The following is an 18,449-nucleotide window of genomic DNA, read 5'->3' as shown; positions in this document are numbered from 1 at the left end:
AGGCTCAGTTTCCATTCTGTTTCCTTTGTCAGTTTCTGTTTTTGGTTAGGTTGTACATTGTTTAAGTCTCTTCACCTGCTGTTTTCTCTCTCTATCTTCTATTCTGACCTTTAATAACCTCCCACCTTGTTTACATTGCATTTACCCCATTTTCTACAGTTAAAACTTCAATTTTTAAAACTAGCTACAAGTTATATTCTAAAACTAAAAGGCATATTCTAAAATGCAGGAACCATGAACTAGATATTTTTGTCACCTTGCTCCATTACTATCAAGTATTGGTAAACTGTGCTTTGACTTGAGCCTATGCAAATTCACTTCACTTGGCCCTATTACTCACATTTGGGAAGAGGAGAAAATAATTTTTGTACCTGACATAGCAGGTAAATTTGAATCCAGGATCTGAGAAGTACACATTTTAAACTATTGGAATGTTTATTTAAAAGGAATAAATTTGACAAGGCATGATTTGTTCCCTCACATTCTCATGTTGTGATTTTTTTTCTTACTTTTTAGCAAACTTTGACCAATTCTGAAAATTGCTCCTTTTTGGAATTGCCAGTGAAGTTTGTGATAACTTTTGTGGGATGAGCTTTAGTTGTTAAAGCATTGGATTAAAGCTTCATTCAGTTGGTATTGTTTAAATCTCGTCTCTACCAGTATACTCATTCATTTCGATTTGCATCAATAAAAATGTTTAATATCAGCATTTATCACCCATCCCTAATCGCTCTTGAGAAGGTGGTGGTGACCCGCAGCCTTCAGCTGTTATAGTTCATGTGGTTCATCCATTTTTATTTACCTTTTTTTGTAATGGTTTGATACAACTGTGGCTTGATAGGCTATTTCAGCAGGGCCAACCATGTTGGGCGCCTGGAGTCTGAGATGTCAGACTGCATAAGGTCCCAAAAGGATCTCGGTGACCCAGATGGATTTTTAAAATGATCAAATAGTTTCATGGTCACCATTACTGAGACTAGTTTTTGTTTCAGATTCATTTTAATCATTTGGATTCTGCAGGATTTAAAGTCATAGTGGAAATTGAGTTTGTGTTTCTGCAGCAATAATCTCATCCAATAACATAATCATTTATGCTACCATTCCCAATAAATGTTAGTTATATTGTGCAAATAATAATGCTTATTTGCAATGGTGCACTTTTAAGTAGATAGTCAATAAAATATTTTATTTTAAATTAGGAACTTTATCACCTTGTTGTAAAAGCCCAAAATCCCACTAAGTTGTTTAAAAAATATTTTGCTGTTGCCATTGGGCTGAATTTTACGGGTGCCAGCTGCGGCTCTCTCCCTCCCCCTCCCCGCTTAAATGTCGGGGGGTGGGAGAGCCCACCCACGATCCTGAGGGCTATCCTGCAGCAGTTTAACGCTGAGAGCAGCATCAATCGAATGACAAGCAGCACTGTAGTCCCAACAATGCCAGCTGGGAGTGGTGGCCACTGCTGCAGCAACCAGCAGTCCCACCATGTCAAGGAGCCTGGGTAAATCCAGGTTCACCAGGCAGGGGGAGGAGGGTTAGGGGGGGCAGTGCGAGCTAGGGGTGATCTTGGGAGGGGGAGTGCTTCCAACAGGTCCAGAGAGCCCATAAAGGAGGACCCCCATCACCTCTTGCCCAACTCCAGCCTGTGCAGCTAAAGCTGCTGGGCTTCCCACTTGGTGTGGGCCTCCCTCGGCCGCAGGAAAAATACTGCTGGGGCTGCATGATGAGGTAGTCATTTAAGGGCATAAGTAGACCCAGCATCTCCCCCCAACCCATAAAATTTCAGACAGGTTGGAACCAGACAGGTAGGTGATGGGAAAGCCACCCTCTAGATTTTACTTGCCCCCCTCCCCACCCCCACCCCCAGGCTTCAAAGCCACTGGCAGGGGAATATAAAATCCAGTCCATTGAAAATAGAAAGGAAAATGCATGATCAGTGTGCTGGTGTCCTATGATTATACTGTATCTGTTGGGTTTGATGGTGGTCATTGTCAGTATGGATACATACTGGCCATTAATGTTGCCAGTCTTGATGCTTAGACAAACAAAAATGGAAAAGCACTCTCAGCTTAAGTGCTCACAGTGCAGCAGTGTTTCTATAATTTGTGCAACAGTAATTAAGCATGAGTAAATACATTTACTTAAGGTATAATGCATGTGATGGTTGTTGAAGTTAAAGATTTTCAGGTAATTAAATTTCTCCCTTAACTCTTGGCAATACTGAAGCTAGTTGTATGAACCAGAGTTTTGAATTATCTGAAACAGTTGTGAGGTAATGTCTGAAAATAATCATCCATTTCAAGAGGAAATGGGGTGGGTGATGAAATCCAGATTAAAATTTGATGGTAACTCTCATAACCAGAACCTTGTGCATGCATTCACAGACTTTTACAATAGATGACAGGTACCTGTGGCAATTTTACTTTCTGATACAAGCTAACTTAATTGTGGTTTACAATTCCTGTCAGTAATATTTGGCATGACCCCCACAAGTACATCCGTTTCTGCATAGTCAGCCCATGTGGACTGAATTTAACAACTACAGAATTTTTTGTCTTTATTGTGGGTAGACATAAAGTGAATAATGCTATTGAAATGATGAGTTATGATACAATTTATCCACTTAACTCTTGTGCATGTACATCTGCATTTATTGAAGTATGTAACTTGCCTTTCTTCCCTGCTTGAATGAGGTCAGTTACCATGGTACAGTATAGAGTGGTCCACTAGACACCTTCCTTGATGATTTGGCTCAACTTAAGAAATAACTTACATTTATGTAATGACTTTTACAACCTTGGGGCACCTCACAGCACTTCATAACAAATTAAGTATTTTTGAGGCATAACCATTATTGTAGAGAAATAGCAATGAGATAATACCAAGTAATCTGTGTTTTAGTTATGTTGGTTGAAGGATGAATACTGGACAGGACACTGAAAGAACTTTCCTATTCTTTTTTGAGTAACGTTATAGGATTTTTTTACATCCACCAGAGAGGGCAGAGGGGACATCAATGTTTTACCTGAACGTTGGCAGTTCCAACAGTGCAGTGCTCCCTCAGTACTGCATTAAAGTGCCATGATCTGCCCCTCTCCGTCAATATTTTGATTCATATTTTCTAGTTTACTCATAAGGGTGATCCAGGTAGATTTATTCATAATGGAAGAATTACGTTTTGCATGGCTGTGAACTTGGAGTACTTCAAAAAGCTGAAGCGGGCTCAAAAAGCTGATGGTAGCAGAACATCCCTAATTCTAAGTCAAAATGTGTGCAATTTGTTGCACTTGAGTATGGAAAGGGGTTAGGAGGCGTTAGCTACACCATTCACGATAGCACACGACAGCCAAGTGAATAACTGCCATTACAGAAGGATGCCTGTATTTGGGCCCTATGAATGACCACAGTTCAGCTGGAATATTTTCATTACACAGGATGTGGGAGGTTTCTGAGTTATGCTATTCAATGTTTTAAGAGATAATAACATAGATAGAGGGAAGACATCAAGGCAAGAAGAAACAAGGGTGACGTTGCACAGATCTAAATGTGCTCTGAATGTCGGAATGCATCAGTTTCACCAGAATACATTAATTCATGAAATAATTCAGTCAATTTCTGGGGCTCAGAAATTACAGTTTCCTTCATAATTTGGATGGTTATTTTGATGTAAGATTGAAAACAGATTCTAAGGGCTGGATTTTATGTGCACCCACTGGGTATGTATGTTTTCAGCGGGGGGGTTGGCGGGGGAGGGGGGGGGGGGGTGTCACATAAAATAGCATGGGTGCCCACCCCACCACCTTCCCGAGCTCACCACCTTAACACAGAAGGTGGGTAGACACCAAAATCGGCAGCCAGCGCACTATATTTGACTAAATAATTGAAGGTCAATTGAGCTTGTTAACAAGCCAAATGACCTTGATAATACGCTGCCCATGCCATAATATGGTTGGTGTGGGCAGTCAGGTGGGAGCTGGCAGGTTGTTTTCTCTACAAAAATTTTTTAAAAGGTTGGGAAGGAACAGGGGCACTATCTTCACAGGTTCTTGGACATGTAGGGGGTGGTGGTGTGTGTCAGCTTCACCTCTGACTTCTGAGCGGTTCGAATCGCTCCCACTCCCTGGGTTCTAGACCTTGGACTTATTTGGGGGTTGTGACAAAGTGCAGCAGACAACTGGTTTTGGTGCAAGAAAAAAACAACTGAGTTTATTGAAGTTACAAATGAACTTTTAACATTAGGATGACACTGAGATTATACAGATTTACAAAGTACACTTAGTTAAGAATGGGGAACACACGGCATAATGAGGGAAAATCACGCTACTAATCCCCTTACCCTTGTCCCACTCCCAAAACCTAACTAAATTGAACTAGGAGAGGTCAGGGATCATGCTCACCAACCAGGGTTCCTTGACAGTTCTCAATCCAGCCAAGTAAGCCAGTTGCAGTTTTGGGGTACGCTCTTTGTGTCCTCTGGGGCCTGCCGTCCCCACGTGGTCCTGGTCTGTGGAATCTGCAAAGGTTCTTCAGTTGGTTGGAGGATGCGGTTGTGGGTGGTCGATCTTCGTGTGGAGGGCTGCGGTTGCGGCCTTGTTGTCTTCGGTTGAGCCTGCCACCCCGTGCCCCTCGCCGTGATGTTGCCTGTGGGCCTGCAAACCTCCAGATCTCCTTCCTCCGCTTGGCTCATCTCCCTCCTTAAACTCTGCTCAAACCGCTCCAAAAACTGCTCACTGCCCTGTGTCAACTTTCAAAACTGCCCACCCTTCTGTGTCGCTGCCCAAAACCTGCTCACTTCAGATCTCCTGGCCCAGTTAAACTATTTTTTTTCAAATTTCTTATCTCAATCCAAATCAAGGTTAGTTCTTTGTTTGATTTTGGTGGGCTTCCCCAGGTGATTGTGGTCTCGTTTTTAATGGGCTCGCATGATGTTTATCATTGTCTTCCTGCCCCCATAACTAGTCTTGAACTGAAAGCCATTGTATGTGTGGAGTATTGGGGGGGTTTGCATATTTGCATTGATTGTGGTCTTCCTGCCCCCGTAGTTAGTAGTGATTATTTATGCAAGATTTTGATGGGCTTTAGTTTTGTGTTGATTGTTTTAAAGGGATGAATGCATATTCTGTCTCCTCTCGTTGTCTGGTTTCAGGTAAAAGTCCAAAAATCATATCCTTGTTGATGATATGAAAAATGTGGGAACTTTGAGAACCCTTCAGACATGATGGAGAGGGTCAAAAGGAAGAGCCACAGGTGGGGAGAGAAAAAGTAGCCCATCTCACTCCCTTGCCCCTCTCTGCTGAAGCTACTGGTGCTCTTCTGTTTGGCCTCATGTCATCCCCCTCCTCCAGGCCAAGGGTGTTCCCTAGCAAGATGTCCTCAAACCAGCCCATTCTTTCTCCCAGCGACTCCTATAAAGGTATCCTTTAAGGTCAAATAGCACAGCACTCACTCGCTTTGGATAAAGTGCTCAGAAAATTTCCAGAATTAATATCAGTAGAATGTTGAAGACTTGACAAAAAGTCTACCAGTGCACCTCAAAAGCACCAACAGAAATTGAACAGTAAGTTTTAATTAGCACTTGAAATCCACATCAACTTCTTACGCCTGTTCAGCTGCTCACTGGGTAAGAGAGGCTGTTAATTGAAGAGCAAACCAAAATGGTCTGCAGCCTCTTTACTGAGTGTTAGCACAAAATTTAATTGTCAATTAGACCCTTAGCAATTTTCCAGGCAGCTAGTGCATGCTTCAACTCCTTTACCAAGATGGCATCTGCTGCTAAAGGCAGGCAGCTCAATACCACATCTTGACCACCTTGGAGGCTTTTTAGCTCTGAAAGTAACCAAGGAAAATCAGACCCTTGGACTTCTTCCTTCAGGCTCCATGTACTTATGTTTATTTCCTCTGATACATTGTAATTGTGGGCTTACTCATTCCATTTACCATGACCAAATGAAAGTAACACATCAACTTACCTTACCAGAAGCATTCACTGTATAATGGACTGATTCAAACATTGGGTTTACTTAGTCTTCTAGTTGACATAGCAGGATGCCCGAAAGCAATGGTTCATCTTCTGGCCAGTTTACGCATGTAAAACACCTTTTCCGCATATTTAATTTTTTTTTAGCTTGATGCCCACTCCAACCAAGCCCAGGGCATTTTCAACAGTGGCTCATTCATAGGATGACATAAGTTATCCTGGTATTGTAACCCATACAGTAGCTACCAGTGTTCTTGAGATCATGAAAATGATCAACATATGGGCCTAAATGATTAGTCTTGCTTTATGGAAGTTGACTCACATTTCCCAATATATATTTGAATGGCACCAGTGTGTTACAATAGCATTACCTTGTGATTTGCAGTGGATCCCTGTCTATTTTGCACCTGCATTTCTTAAAACCTATCTAAAGATAGTGTTCCATCCGCCTAAGCAGCTTGAAGCTATGAATTGCTTATTATTTGCAGACAATGAGGAAAAAACATCAAAGTTATCTGTAATAAAAACACAAAGGGAAGAATTTTCCTCCCATCGGGTGGGGGGGGCGGACGTGCTGGAGCGGGCGCAGGCAGGTGCGCCTCCGATTGGTGCCCTCGATCGGGAGCGCGCCACCATTTTACGTGGGCGGGCCAATTAAGGCCCGCCCAGCGTGACGTCTGGAAGGAAGCAGTATGCGTTCCCTGTGTGGGCAGGGGGGGATTCCCTCAGTCGAGAGTGCGCTCTTTCGCGCATGGGCACGAAAGAGCGCACTCATCTCCCTGAGGCTAAGTGCTGCCTCAGGGAGATCGGCTCCAAATGTAAAAATGGTAAAGGTACAAAAACAAAATTTCCCTGACATGTCCCCTCATGTGACACTCACATGAGTTGGGACATGTCCATCACTTTAAATCAAACATTTGTTAAATTTTTAAAAACCCTCATGAAACCTCATCCCGCCCATGGATGAAGTTTCATGCTTTATCTGAAGCCCGCCAGGGCTCCTGGCCTGCCCACCAACCTTAAGTTTGGGCGGGCAGGCAGATCCATTAATGAGGTTAATGACTTTGTCAATGGCCTCAATAGGCTGAGCCCCCGCCGACCTGAAAATTGAAATGACGCAGGGCAACGTCGGGAGTTCCGCCTGATGTCATCCCACGTTATTTTACGCATCAGCGAGCGGGCCCCACCCCCTGCTCGCTGACCTAAAGATCCTGCCCAAAATGCTATTATCAGCAGGTTAGGCAGAATTGATAGAGAAAACTGATGAAAGGTCATTAACCTTAAGCTATCTGTCTTGTTTCAGCTTTTATTTTGCATTTTCCACAAGAGTTAGAAAAATAATTACTTTCAATGTTGCATTTTAAAGGCAGACCATTACAAGTTTAAAAAAAAAGGTCTAAAATAGTGGGTTCCTCCGATGCTAATGAGATTGCTATGAAGTTGTTTCTTATTGACTGTAAATAATTGATTCAGTTGCTTGTTTCCATAATTCATAAACACCTTGTTAGATGGATTTTTAATCTGAGCAATTGAGAATTATGCAGGTTTGCATCAGAAGCAGCAGTGAGCCAAAAAGGCAGGTCAAAAAGTGCAGCATGTGGAGGAGTTAATCTGTTTATATCAAGCACAATGACTCACTAAAATATGCTGGGGTAGCACTTGTGTTATTTTCATAGTATTAATGAATATAGTATGTTTTAAACAAACAAATGACCCTAATCATAACTTTGTACATTCATCTTGCTGTGGACTTAAGCCTTGCCTCACCTATTGTTAACTCAGTCCACCTTTTGGAGAGATTGAAGATTAATTGAAGACTGTCAAGAGCCATGACTATCCAGTTTAGGCAATAAGGGGGTGTTATTGTTACCCTCCAAGCCCTACTATCATACAATTGATATAGGATAGTGCAAGCCAGATTTCATAAAACATTCTCAGGTAACTTACAAGAAAAAGTCAATAGTGATGGATCCAAGAAGGTATCAATATCAAACGTGAATTTGTAACACTACCTCATTATTTCCCTAACTACCTGCAATCTCAAATCCCCTGCGACTGTCATCCTCAAGCTGCTAAGAATAGACAAAGTAATATTTACAATTCAGGCTCCCACTGATGTAATGTGCCTCCAGATTAGCTATTGTCCTTTTTAGTGAAATAATTTACATTGGACACCCCCCCAGGGTGCACACCTGTCTATTCAAAAAGAAAAATAGTCACTGTCAGACCATATAATTCAACACAAAGCTAGTTTTATTGTTTAAAACTGCAAGAAATCAAAGAATACAGCAGGAGTCAGCAATACAGTACATAACTTGTCCCCAATATATTGGGCAGAATTTTACGTTCCGTGGGCAGGCGGGCACCCGATCAGATCAAGTGTAAAATCGCGTGAGATGACGTCGGGCGAATGTCCCGACATCCATTGCGCACTCGCGCAATATTTCGCTCGGCTGGCACGCGCGGCAGACGAAAGCGCACCTGCCAACAATTAAGCGGGCAATTAAGCCCATTAATGGCGCAATTGAATGCGATTTTTCGTGGCCTGTCCAACCTTACGGTTGGCAGACGGACCAATCGGCCTGGCGGCCTTTACGTTTTTCATGAAAACTCACCCAAGGGCGGGATGAAATCTCTGTTACGGAAGAAAATAAAAATAAATATTTGGGGACAGTATTTTTGAGGTATACTTTCAGGATTGTGCTGCATGGACATTTTTTTGCAGCTCCTTTATGCTTTATTCTATTATTTGCAGGTCTGCAGCTCCCTGAGGCAACTGTCGGCCTTCAGGAAGACCTCTCAAAGCGTTCTCCTGCACCCGCAATGACGTCGTCGTCATCGCCCACCCTCTTCCCGCCCCCACCCCGTCAGCACTGAGCTTTTCAGCGCGCATTTCCAGATAGCCAGCGTGAAATCACGGTTGGGGCCCATTTCCCAACCGCTCCCAGGCCCACCGATCACGTGCGCCCGACAAAGGAAAAATTCAGGCCTAGGCCTTCGTCATGTTACAAAATCTTTTTTTATTATTTGTTCATGGCTGCGAGCATCGCTGGTAAGGCCAGCATTTATTGCTCATGTCACACTGTCTTTGAGAAGGTAGTGCTGAGCTGCCTTCCTGAACTGCTGCAGTTCTTGTGCTGTAATTATGCCTACAGTGCTGTTAGATTGGGAGTCCGAGGATTTTGACCCACTGACAGTGAAGGAATGGCAATGGGCCTGAGCATCCTTGGAGTGGCAATCAGAGTTGGATTGCCTCTCTACTCCTAGTATTTTACCCTTAAATTTATTTCAATCTTATTTTGCCCGACCTTCCAACTCAGGCTGAGTGAGATCCGGGCAGTGCAGTGCGCCCCTGGGGCCTAGCATTGAGTGCAGCTCTGTTGGATGCAAGGAGGCCACACTTCCTTTTTTTTCACAGCACTAGCTGCCATTAAGCAGGCAAGTTAAAGGTACAGTCAAGTTTAAAGGCCTTTGACTGGCCAGTGAAAAGATAACTAGAAGGTCAGTGGGTAGAATTTGGGGGGTGGGGGTGGTGCTGGAGAGTGGTTGGGTGATGGTTCTTCAGGGTGGTGGGTCGGGTTGGATCGGGTCATGTCTGGGGGGAGGTTGAGTTGGGTTGTGCCTCGGCGGAGGGGGCAGGTCGTACCTCAGTGTGTGTGTGTGGGGGTGATGCTGGGTGGGCCAAGCCTCGGGGGTGGGCGGGTGAGGTGCGAGCCAGGCCTGGTGAGGGGGCAGATGGGGTGAGAGTTGGGTCTGGTTGGCCGGGGGGGGAAGGGAAGTCCCTGTGGGGGTGGGGGGAAATCCCATGGGTTGGGGAGTTCCCATTGGGGTTATATAGTCCCTCAGGGGTTGGGTGGAGTCCCGTGATGTGTGCCTAGTTGGAGGGATGGGGGAGAGCAGTTGGTGGGGTGTATGGTGTCCTCTGGGGGTTCAGGGGGATTCCCGTGGGGGCTCAGTCTGCATCTGTGCAATAGTTACCCAGAAGTCAGAGGTTTTAATTCTTTTTATTTTTTCTAGGTAATTATTGGTGTAGCCTAGTCTGAACCATCTGAAGTTTGCGATTTAAATTGCGTTTTCAGATGGTCCCCAGTGCAGGGCAATTGCACAGGGGAAGTTTGCACTTCCAGGCAATTGCAATGCAAACCTTACTTGGAAACTTCCTGGGGATGGGGAGGGTTTCGGGGGCAGGAGTGTGGGGTGCAGGTACCCCAGTGTGTCTTTGGGGTCCGTCCCCCGTCCCCCCCCCCCCCACCCAAACACAACGCCCTAGAGCTCAGATATATGCAGCTCGGAAGGTGCTGTCATTGGAGCCTTGGAATGTTGCTGCAGTGCATCTTGTAGATGATACACACTGCTGCCATGGTGGAGGTGGTGCCAGTCCAGCAGGCTGCTTGGTCCTGGATGGTGTTGAACTTTGAGTGTTGTTGGAGCTACTCATCCAGGCAAGTAGGGAATATTCCATTACACTCCTTATTTGTGTCCACTTGTAGATGTTAGACAGGTATTGGGGAATTAGAAGGTGAGTTACTCGCTGCAGAATTTCCAGCCTCTGACCTGCTGGTGGAGCTATGTTATTTATGTGTCTGGTCCAGTTAAGTTTCTGGTCAATTATATTTTTAATCAGTATAAAATACATAAAATATTTTTAATCAATGTTCACTCTTCCAGACAGAGATTTGATTGCATCTGTGCAGCATTTGAATTGCAATTATTGTAACATTTGAATTACATACCAAGTTACTTGGCCCCCCGAACAACCCTTAATGTGAATCGCACAAACTTGTCCTGCACCTAACATTTCAAAGAAGGGAGATAATTAACATAATGATTACCTTCAAGTAATGGGTAAGGTTTGAAAGACCTCACTAGTGTGTATATCCCTACCTGTATATTTTAACGCAAGCACCCAAACAAATAACAACAACCCTGAACTTTAATGGAGGGAGAATGTGCTGAATGGTTCTACCATAACTTCATATGGAGATCACTGAACATCTCCAACACCCCCACAATCACCAGCACTACCACCCAAACTGTGTAACTGTGTGAAACTGCTGAAAAGGAACATTTAAGTCGTTTCTTTGAGATTCCAACAAAGTTGCAGCAGGAGATTGAACAACCAATTTTTGAGTTTATAATTTGATGTAGGACAAAGCTTATTTATCAAGTCAACTACTGTATCCTGCAAAATGAGCCGATGTATATGCCTGTCAAAAGATGGCTTGTTTTTCATAAAATTCTGGGGGGTTGTAAAGTATTGTAATAACCTCACTGCATATAATTAAATCTTTTAAAAGCTTGTAGAAACTGTATTTAATCATTCAGGCATACATAAATTGTCTATTCACTACTGGCCTTGGAAGGCTTTGTTCAGACTGCACTAAAACATCAAAATTGTATGTTTTGCTACAGATTACACCCGGCGGTAAGGCAGACCTAGCGAATGTCGGACTAGGAGATACTGTGCTATCCATCAATGGTGAAAATACTGAAGGAATGACTCATCTGGAAGCACAGAACAAAATCAAATCCTGTTTAGGATTCCTGGCACTCTCCCTGGGGAAGTAAGTTTAAAGAAGAACATGGTTTAGGGAATGTGACTTGTAACCTTTGTAAACACAATACGGTTGATGTAAGAATGGGTGATGTATACTTTGCCTCTTAATGTAATCCTGTGGTCTTCCTGCAAACTGAGATAATTGTAATTTGATATGAAATATACCATGTGATATAATGTGATGAATGACTCAGTTATGTTATATTTATAGTTCAAAACAAAGATCGTTTGTGTTCCCGTGCTCAAAATGTAGAGGTGTTATGAGATAATTCATTGCATATACTGGATAGCTTAAGTCCTTTCTTTTCCATTGAATTCTGACTGAAAAGATTGGAGGTTAGGAAGAGGTGTGCGGGGGGTGGGGGGGAAGTGTGGTGGCTGCATTACTTAATGGATATATTTATGCTTCACAATTCATCTTTATTCCAACATTGTTAAAGCAAACACTTTAAAGTACCCTGATACTTAAAGGTGTAAGGGAGTGCATGACCCAGAGCCTTGGGGGTGTATGTGCACAAATCTTTTGAAGATGGCAGTCCAAATTGAGAAGGGTGTCTTATTTTTAAAAATGAGATCCTTGACTTTATTAATTGAAGCATAGGGTACAAAAGCAAGGAAGTTATGCCAAACCTTTTAATACACTTTTTCAGCCTCAGCTGCATGTTAGTGTGGTTCCCAGCATTGAACACTGTGGGAAGGATGTCAAAACCTTGAAGGAGATGCAGGAGAAATTTATTAGAATGGTATCTGGCATGAGGGAATTCGATTATGTGAAGGGACTGGAGAAGCTGGAGATCTGGAATGCACTGCCTGAATGGGTGATGGAAGCAGATTAAATAGTAACATTCAAAAGAAAACTTCATAAATAGTTGAAGGGAAAACAATTACAGAGCTATGGGGAAAGAGCGGAGAATTGCAATTAATTTGATAGCTCTACCAGAGAGCTGGCACAGACACACAGGACCAAATCACGTCCTCTATATGCTCATATCTGGGCTGTGCTCCGGTCGCACAGTTTACTATGGGCAGAATTTTATAGTACCCCCACTGATGGGTTTTCGGGCAAAGGGGCCGGTAAAGTTCCCTGGGTGGTCTTTCCACCACCACCACCCCCTCCCCCTCCCATGACGTGTCTGCAGTTTCACGTGGGACAGGCAATGCCCAGGGAAGCCCTCCCGCTCTCACCCCAATTGAGGCCCTTAAGTGGCCAATCAGCTGCTTTCTGCTCGGCCTCAATTTTTTGGCTGGCAGGAGGAATTCTGGGACGAGGGGGAGGCCCTGTTCAGTTTTTGGGGGGAGGAGGTGGTGGGGGCACCAAGGGGGTGTGCCCCTCTAAAGGGCCCCTTTCCACCACAGCCACCCCATCCAAGGCCTGCCTCCCACAGGCGCTACCTCTGCACCCATTCCCCGGCCTCTCCATCAAGACTCCTTGCGCCTTACCTCCCTGCACTTACCTGCTCCTGGACTCCTGGTCTTCGAATATGGAGGTTGTTTGTAGTCCCAATCCTGGTGACTGCTCCTGCTGGGACTACAGAGCTGCTGGCCAATCAGATTGGCTGAGGGGTCTCTGAGGCAAGTGTGGGGTGGCAGTCCTGTCTCCAGCCAACTAACGCTTCTTGGAGCATAAAATGGCAGTGGGGCTGCTGACTCTTTGGATGGAGGGGTAGGATTGCTCACTATCTGAAAAGTCCTGCCCTATAAATTTACTCCTCCGTATTCATGAAGTTCATTGCACTGGTACTGGGCCTAAAAGCTCTTTAAATGTGGGAGCAGTGAGAAGCAGCAAATCTTGTTGCTGGCCAGGACCATGTATTTGGGCTGGACTGTTTTTGTATTGTGACAGTGGTGGTTTTTAAGAGTAGCAGAATGGTATAGTCCAGGGGTGTCAACCTCTTGTGTGACGGACCACGTTTCAATCTTTCTTTCACTCTCGGACCCGCTGAGCAAATCGGAAAGGTAAGGCAACAGAAATTTATCTGGCTATTAATCAAAACTACAAATTTTATGAACAAGCTTCAAATGAGAAGACTAATTTATTAGCTTACTTTTTTGCCACCACATTGAACACTTGTTTAGTGAGATACCTGGCACTGTAGCCGCTAAACCAAGGTGGTAGGTGATTCCGAAATGACCCAACGCTGCTAAAGCAATTGCCCATCACATGTTTGAATCACCTCTCATTTACCTATGCATGCACAACCCTGCATGGTAGTTTTCTGGGGAGAGATCAGATCAATTCCTCCTCAAAGCACATACTGAGACTTTGGAATTCTCCCCCTAAACCTCTCTGCCTCTTTTAAGACAAACAGGAAAAAAATAAATAAATGGTCAAAGTAACCAAAACAGTGATAAATTTTACAGTATGAATATGTTGAAACATTTCTCTGTTAATAACAACAGTGACTTCTCCTCCATCCTTCCCACAGCATGATACGTCCAGGTTTTCAAAGGTGTGCAAAAACAGGCTACACTATTCTGCCATGTTGAAATCAGTCAGAGAAAATTCAGGCATTTGAGTGCAACAAAAAAGATAAACATCCAGATATCGCCTGAGTTTTTTTTTCAAACCAACATTAGTAAAACTTTTTACCTAGACCTTTATCATATCATCATATTTTGTGCAAAAGAGCATTCACACATTTTATGAAAATAATGTATTAATACATGCCATATGTATATTCTCAAGGCAGTTTAGAGAAAAACTTCCTTGAAGGCTTAAAGCTAAAGGCACGACAACGTGCAGAGCCAATCCACATAGACCAGGAAGATTTCGCATTCAAATTCTGACTGGATGACCTTGGCCTAGCTGGAAGCAAGTGGGCTATAATAGGCCTCTTTCCTTCAGACTTAGTGAAGTGAAAGAAGTCTGCACTGGAGCACTATTTAGTGACCTTTGCTGGAAAGTTTCTGGTAGAGGATAGGATTGGACTTGGCTGCGAGATTCTCGATGGCTGAACACTGTCACCATTCAATACCTAGACACAAAATAGGCAGCCTCTCCCTTGCAGCCTGTTCCACCCCCTGCAGGCACCTTCCCCTCCCTCCCGTCTTGCAGAACTCATGTCACTGCTCCAGTGCCAGCACTCACCTTCCCACTGCTTGCTGCTCCTCCAATCACAGACTGTTTCTCTCCCGCGTTTACAGCTGAACAGCTCCGAACAGAATCTGTCACTTCCACTTATGTGTATTTTGAACTCTGGCTGGCATGCTGGATAGAAACCCTTAGTGGGCTAGGCTCTAGCCCATGGTCTCTATGTTGAATAACCCCTGTATAGGCAAAGCGTTTAGTGCCTCTTCCTTTCAGTAGCCTAAAACAAAGTTGGTTGCTGGTTGTATTTGTTAGTTTTTGTTATATATGCCTTTATCAAGTGCGAGTTGAACTGTCTATTCAGCTCTTATGTGCACTGTATAGGTAAGAGATGATATTGCTGCATTTTAGACTAAATGGGCTTATTACAATTTGCACCTCTTGTTCAAATAGTATCGTACATCACCTGAAAAGGCAGGTGCAATTTCTGGTGTTTCATCTGAAGGATGGCACCTTTGACAATGCAGTACTCTTGTGTACTATACTTGAACACACAATCTAAATAGATTCTCAAGCTCTTGGAATGGGGCATGAACCCACAGCCTTCTGATTTTTGAGGCAACACAATTGTTCGGCACGCTTGAGGAAACCAAGCTCCTTGGCGGCACTTTTATCAAAACAGAAGATTTGGGGTTTCATTTAAGATCTGATGAGATGGAACAATAATATTGGAGCATGAAATAATAGAAGTTATAAAAAGAAAGAGATGGTAGCTTTTGACAGATAAAAGGGTAGTTTGAAGAATTGGAAGTTGTAAGACTTTGATTAACCCATTGAAGGGCATGGAGGAGTTCAAGATATAATAATTCAGCCATTTTATGGCGAAATTGGAGGTTCCAAGCACAGCCTATGTAGTACATGTAAAAAGACATGTTTAGAAGTCAGAACCAAGGCCAAATATGTGGCTAGGTAATGTGATTGACTGGGTGGGTATAACATCAGACACTGGTGGAATACCTTGTGGGTATCAAAGTATGGAATGTACTGGCTGCATACTTTCAGAATGGAGAAGGCATATACATAATAGGGAGCTCTGTAAACTAATATGGTATGGAGTAGAAAGGTGAAATGAGAGTGGATTAATCCTGAAGAAAAGTAAGAACATCTGAAAAACATTGGGTAGAGAAGATAAGTATCCAGCCATGGCTACAAATTCAGGCTCCCATGATGATTCAATTGATTTTATAAGCAGTGAGCCATACAGATCAATAACATTCCAATTTCAAATATGGTCTGTGCCAAATACTAAAGAAAAACTGTTGCTGCTACTCACCCCTTGCCATGCAGGTCTTGAGATGTTGCTGAGGATGATATTGGCCATTGCTGTTTTGGCAAGCTCCTGCCAACTTCCTGTCTTCAAGAAAGGAAAGCAGAAACCTTGGGAGGAAGAATAACATTTACATATGGTCTCTAGAAATTGTTTGCCTTGGGCCATATTTTTATTGTTATTTATGCCTTTTAATTATATTCTTGAAACATCAATTTTAACAATTTATTTTAAGTTTCTGATGCTCCACTGCCTGATCTCATTATTAGACATCTCACATTACCCTCAAAAGTAGCTCCTTTGAGATTGGAGAATTTCAATTTTGAGGGGAGATGCAACTGAATTAATTTTAAACATACTCTGATGATGTGGCATTGCATGTTTGGGGACTAGAACCTGTGACAAAATGTAGAGTTAGAGCGTTACATGCATATCTTTGAGATGCGTAACCTCCATGCATGAATCCTGGGAAGTGGGAACCTTGTTTCAGAGCAAATTGCTTAGCCAAACCTTTTGGCCATGCTTTGGTTATGATTTACCCGGCAAACATCTCTCTTATTTTTGGGTTAAAGGTGCACTTCAAGTAACTCTCCTTAATGTTTAATAGCAATTTGTACCAGAAAACTGGAATTGCAATTCTGCGGTGTCTAGCCAATCTAGTTTTTTTTTCATTTGTTCATGGGATGTGGGCATCAGCACCAAGGCCAGCATTCGTTGCCCATCCCTAATTGCCCTTGAGACCAGTTAAGAAGGCCTGAAGTCACATGTAGGCCAGACCAGGTAAGGACACTAGGTTTCCTTCGCTAATGGACATGTCAACCAGCTGGGTTTTTACGACAATGGATGATCATTTCATGGTCACCTTGAATGAGACTAGCTTTCAATTCCAGATGTAGTTAATTGAATTTAAATTTCACCAGCTGCTATGGTGGAATTTGAACCCGTATCCCCAGAGCATTAGGCTGGGTCTCTAGACTATGAGTCCCCAATCTTCCCCTAAAATAAACTAAAATATATTTAAATGTAAAACATATGTCTTTGTGGGAATACATTGACATTTTTGGTATTTAAAATGTTCTTTGAATCTACTTAGTAACAATGGCCAGGATTTTCCAGTCCCAACAGAGGCAGGTTTAATGGAGGGCGGAGGCCACAAAGTAGCAGGAGCTGAAAAATCGGTTTCCCGCCAGCGTGAAGTGACGGCAGGAATGTGTGCTCCTGCCCGTCATGGTGGGCCGCCATTCCCACCAAAGGCCAGCTTGAAGCCGTTTTGCATTAAGTTAATGGGATGCAGATGTGAGCCTGATTGGAATTGTACCCCCTGTCCAACTATCTGCACCACCAGCTGGTGTCATGCTGGTCTGGAACACGTCTGGACCAAAGTGGCATGGACATGTTGGTTGCCCCAGGTCGTCTTTCAGGAGATCAGAAGATGGAGATCACCAACGACTGAGGACCCTGGAACACTATGTGCAGGGGTGGGTGGGTGGAGCATCAACTGCATGGGTGCTGCATGGGAATGGGTGGAGCAGCAGGTCAGCTTAACTAGATAACTGAAGGGGAATCCCAGCACATAGTACTGACCATGCTAAGGCATTTCAACAGATAAGCGCTTAAAGGACAAAGGCTCAGTGTGCGCGGAAGGCTTCTTGCACAGCTCGCAAAGATCCTAGCCTCTCTGCACATGCATGATTCCGAGGAGCAATAGCCCCAGCTTGGGGTGCCCCCTTGAAGATGGGGGAGCGGGGAGGTAGGGAGCGCACAGGCTTAACAGCTATGAATTGCAATTAAACCATCAGACCTCATGAAAGTGCAAGTGTAATCTATTTACAAAAGTGTAAGAAACTTAACAATGATAGTGTACCCATTCAGCCACATGTGAAATCATGAATATATATGAACATGAGTATAAAATGCATCATGTTTCTACCTTCCTTCAGCTCTGAAGAAGAGTCATACGGACTTGAAGCGTTAACTCTGTTTCTCTCTCCACGGGTGCTGCCAGACCTGCTAAGTTCTTCCAGCATTTTCTGTTTTTATCACATGTAACTTCTTAATCTTGGTTCCCCACCACTTCTTCTAGGTGCTCCCTGAATCCGCAGCAGGGGTGGAGGCAGTCTGCTGACCAGTTTGCCCTGTTGTCCTGGATGTCTTTGGTGGGTGTCCTCTTGAGACCTGAGGCCTGGAGGGCCCCGGCTTACTTTGGCTGCCCTGCTGTGGGGCAGCTGGTTCCTCTACGGTCAAGAAGACAAAATGTTGGGGCCACAGGCAAGGGGATTCCGAAGGGCCGGACACCCTTAGAGTCCTGAGTGGAGGCTCCAGGGGTGTCCAGCAGCCGCTCCTCCTCCCTTTGGGTTCCTGAGGGCCCCTGCCTGACTCCTAGAGGAGAAGGGGCAGCTGGAGGGAGGTTGAGGTGCCCCAACCTCATCTCACGTAGCCACAGCAAGACCTCACTACGATGGAGTGCAGATCTATGTGCATCTCCGACAGAAACTGGGCATTCTGCTGGATGAGGTTTACCATCCTCCCTTTCTTCCTCCTCCCCAATGCCTTTGGTCCTTTG

General features: G+C 44.0%; 1 protein-coding gene across 3 annotated transcripts in view; it reads left to right on the top strand.

The window, feature by feature from the left end:
- Positions 1-18,449, top strand: part of pdlim7 (PDZ and LIM domain 7) — a 143,675-nt gene that overhangs the window by 34,999 nt on the left and 90,227 nt on the right. For all 3 annotated transcript variants that reach the window (XM_078550776.1, XM_078550777.1, XM_078550779.1), the window contains exon 2: positions 11,387-11,538. In XM_078550776.1, coding sequence (XP_078406902.1) covers positions 11,387-11,538 — 152 coding nt within the window. The remainder of the gene's footprint in view (positions 1-11,386; positions 11,539-18,449) is intronic.

Source organism: Cetorhinus maximus, chromosome 10 (assembly GCF_964194155.1).
Source record: "Cetorhinus maximus chromosome 10, sCetMax3.hap1.1, whole genome shotgun sequence".
Taxonomy (NCBI): domain Eukaryota; kingdom Metazoa; phylum Chordata; class Chondrichthyes; order Lamniformes; family Cetorhinidae; genus Cetorhinus; species Cetorhinus maximus.
This window is presented reverse-complemented; position numbering and strand designations above follow the sequence as displayed.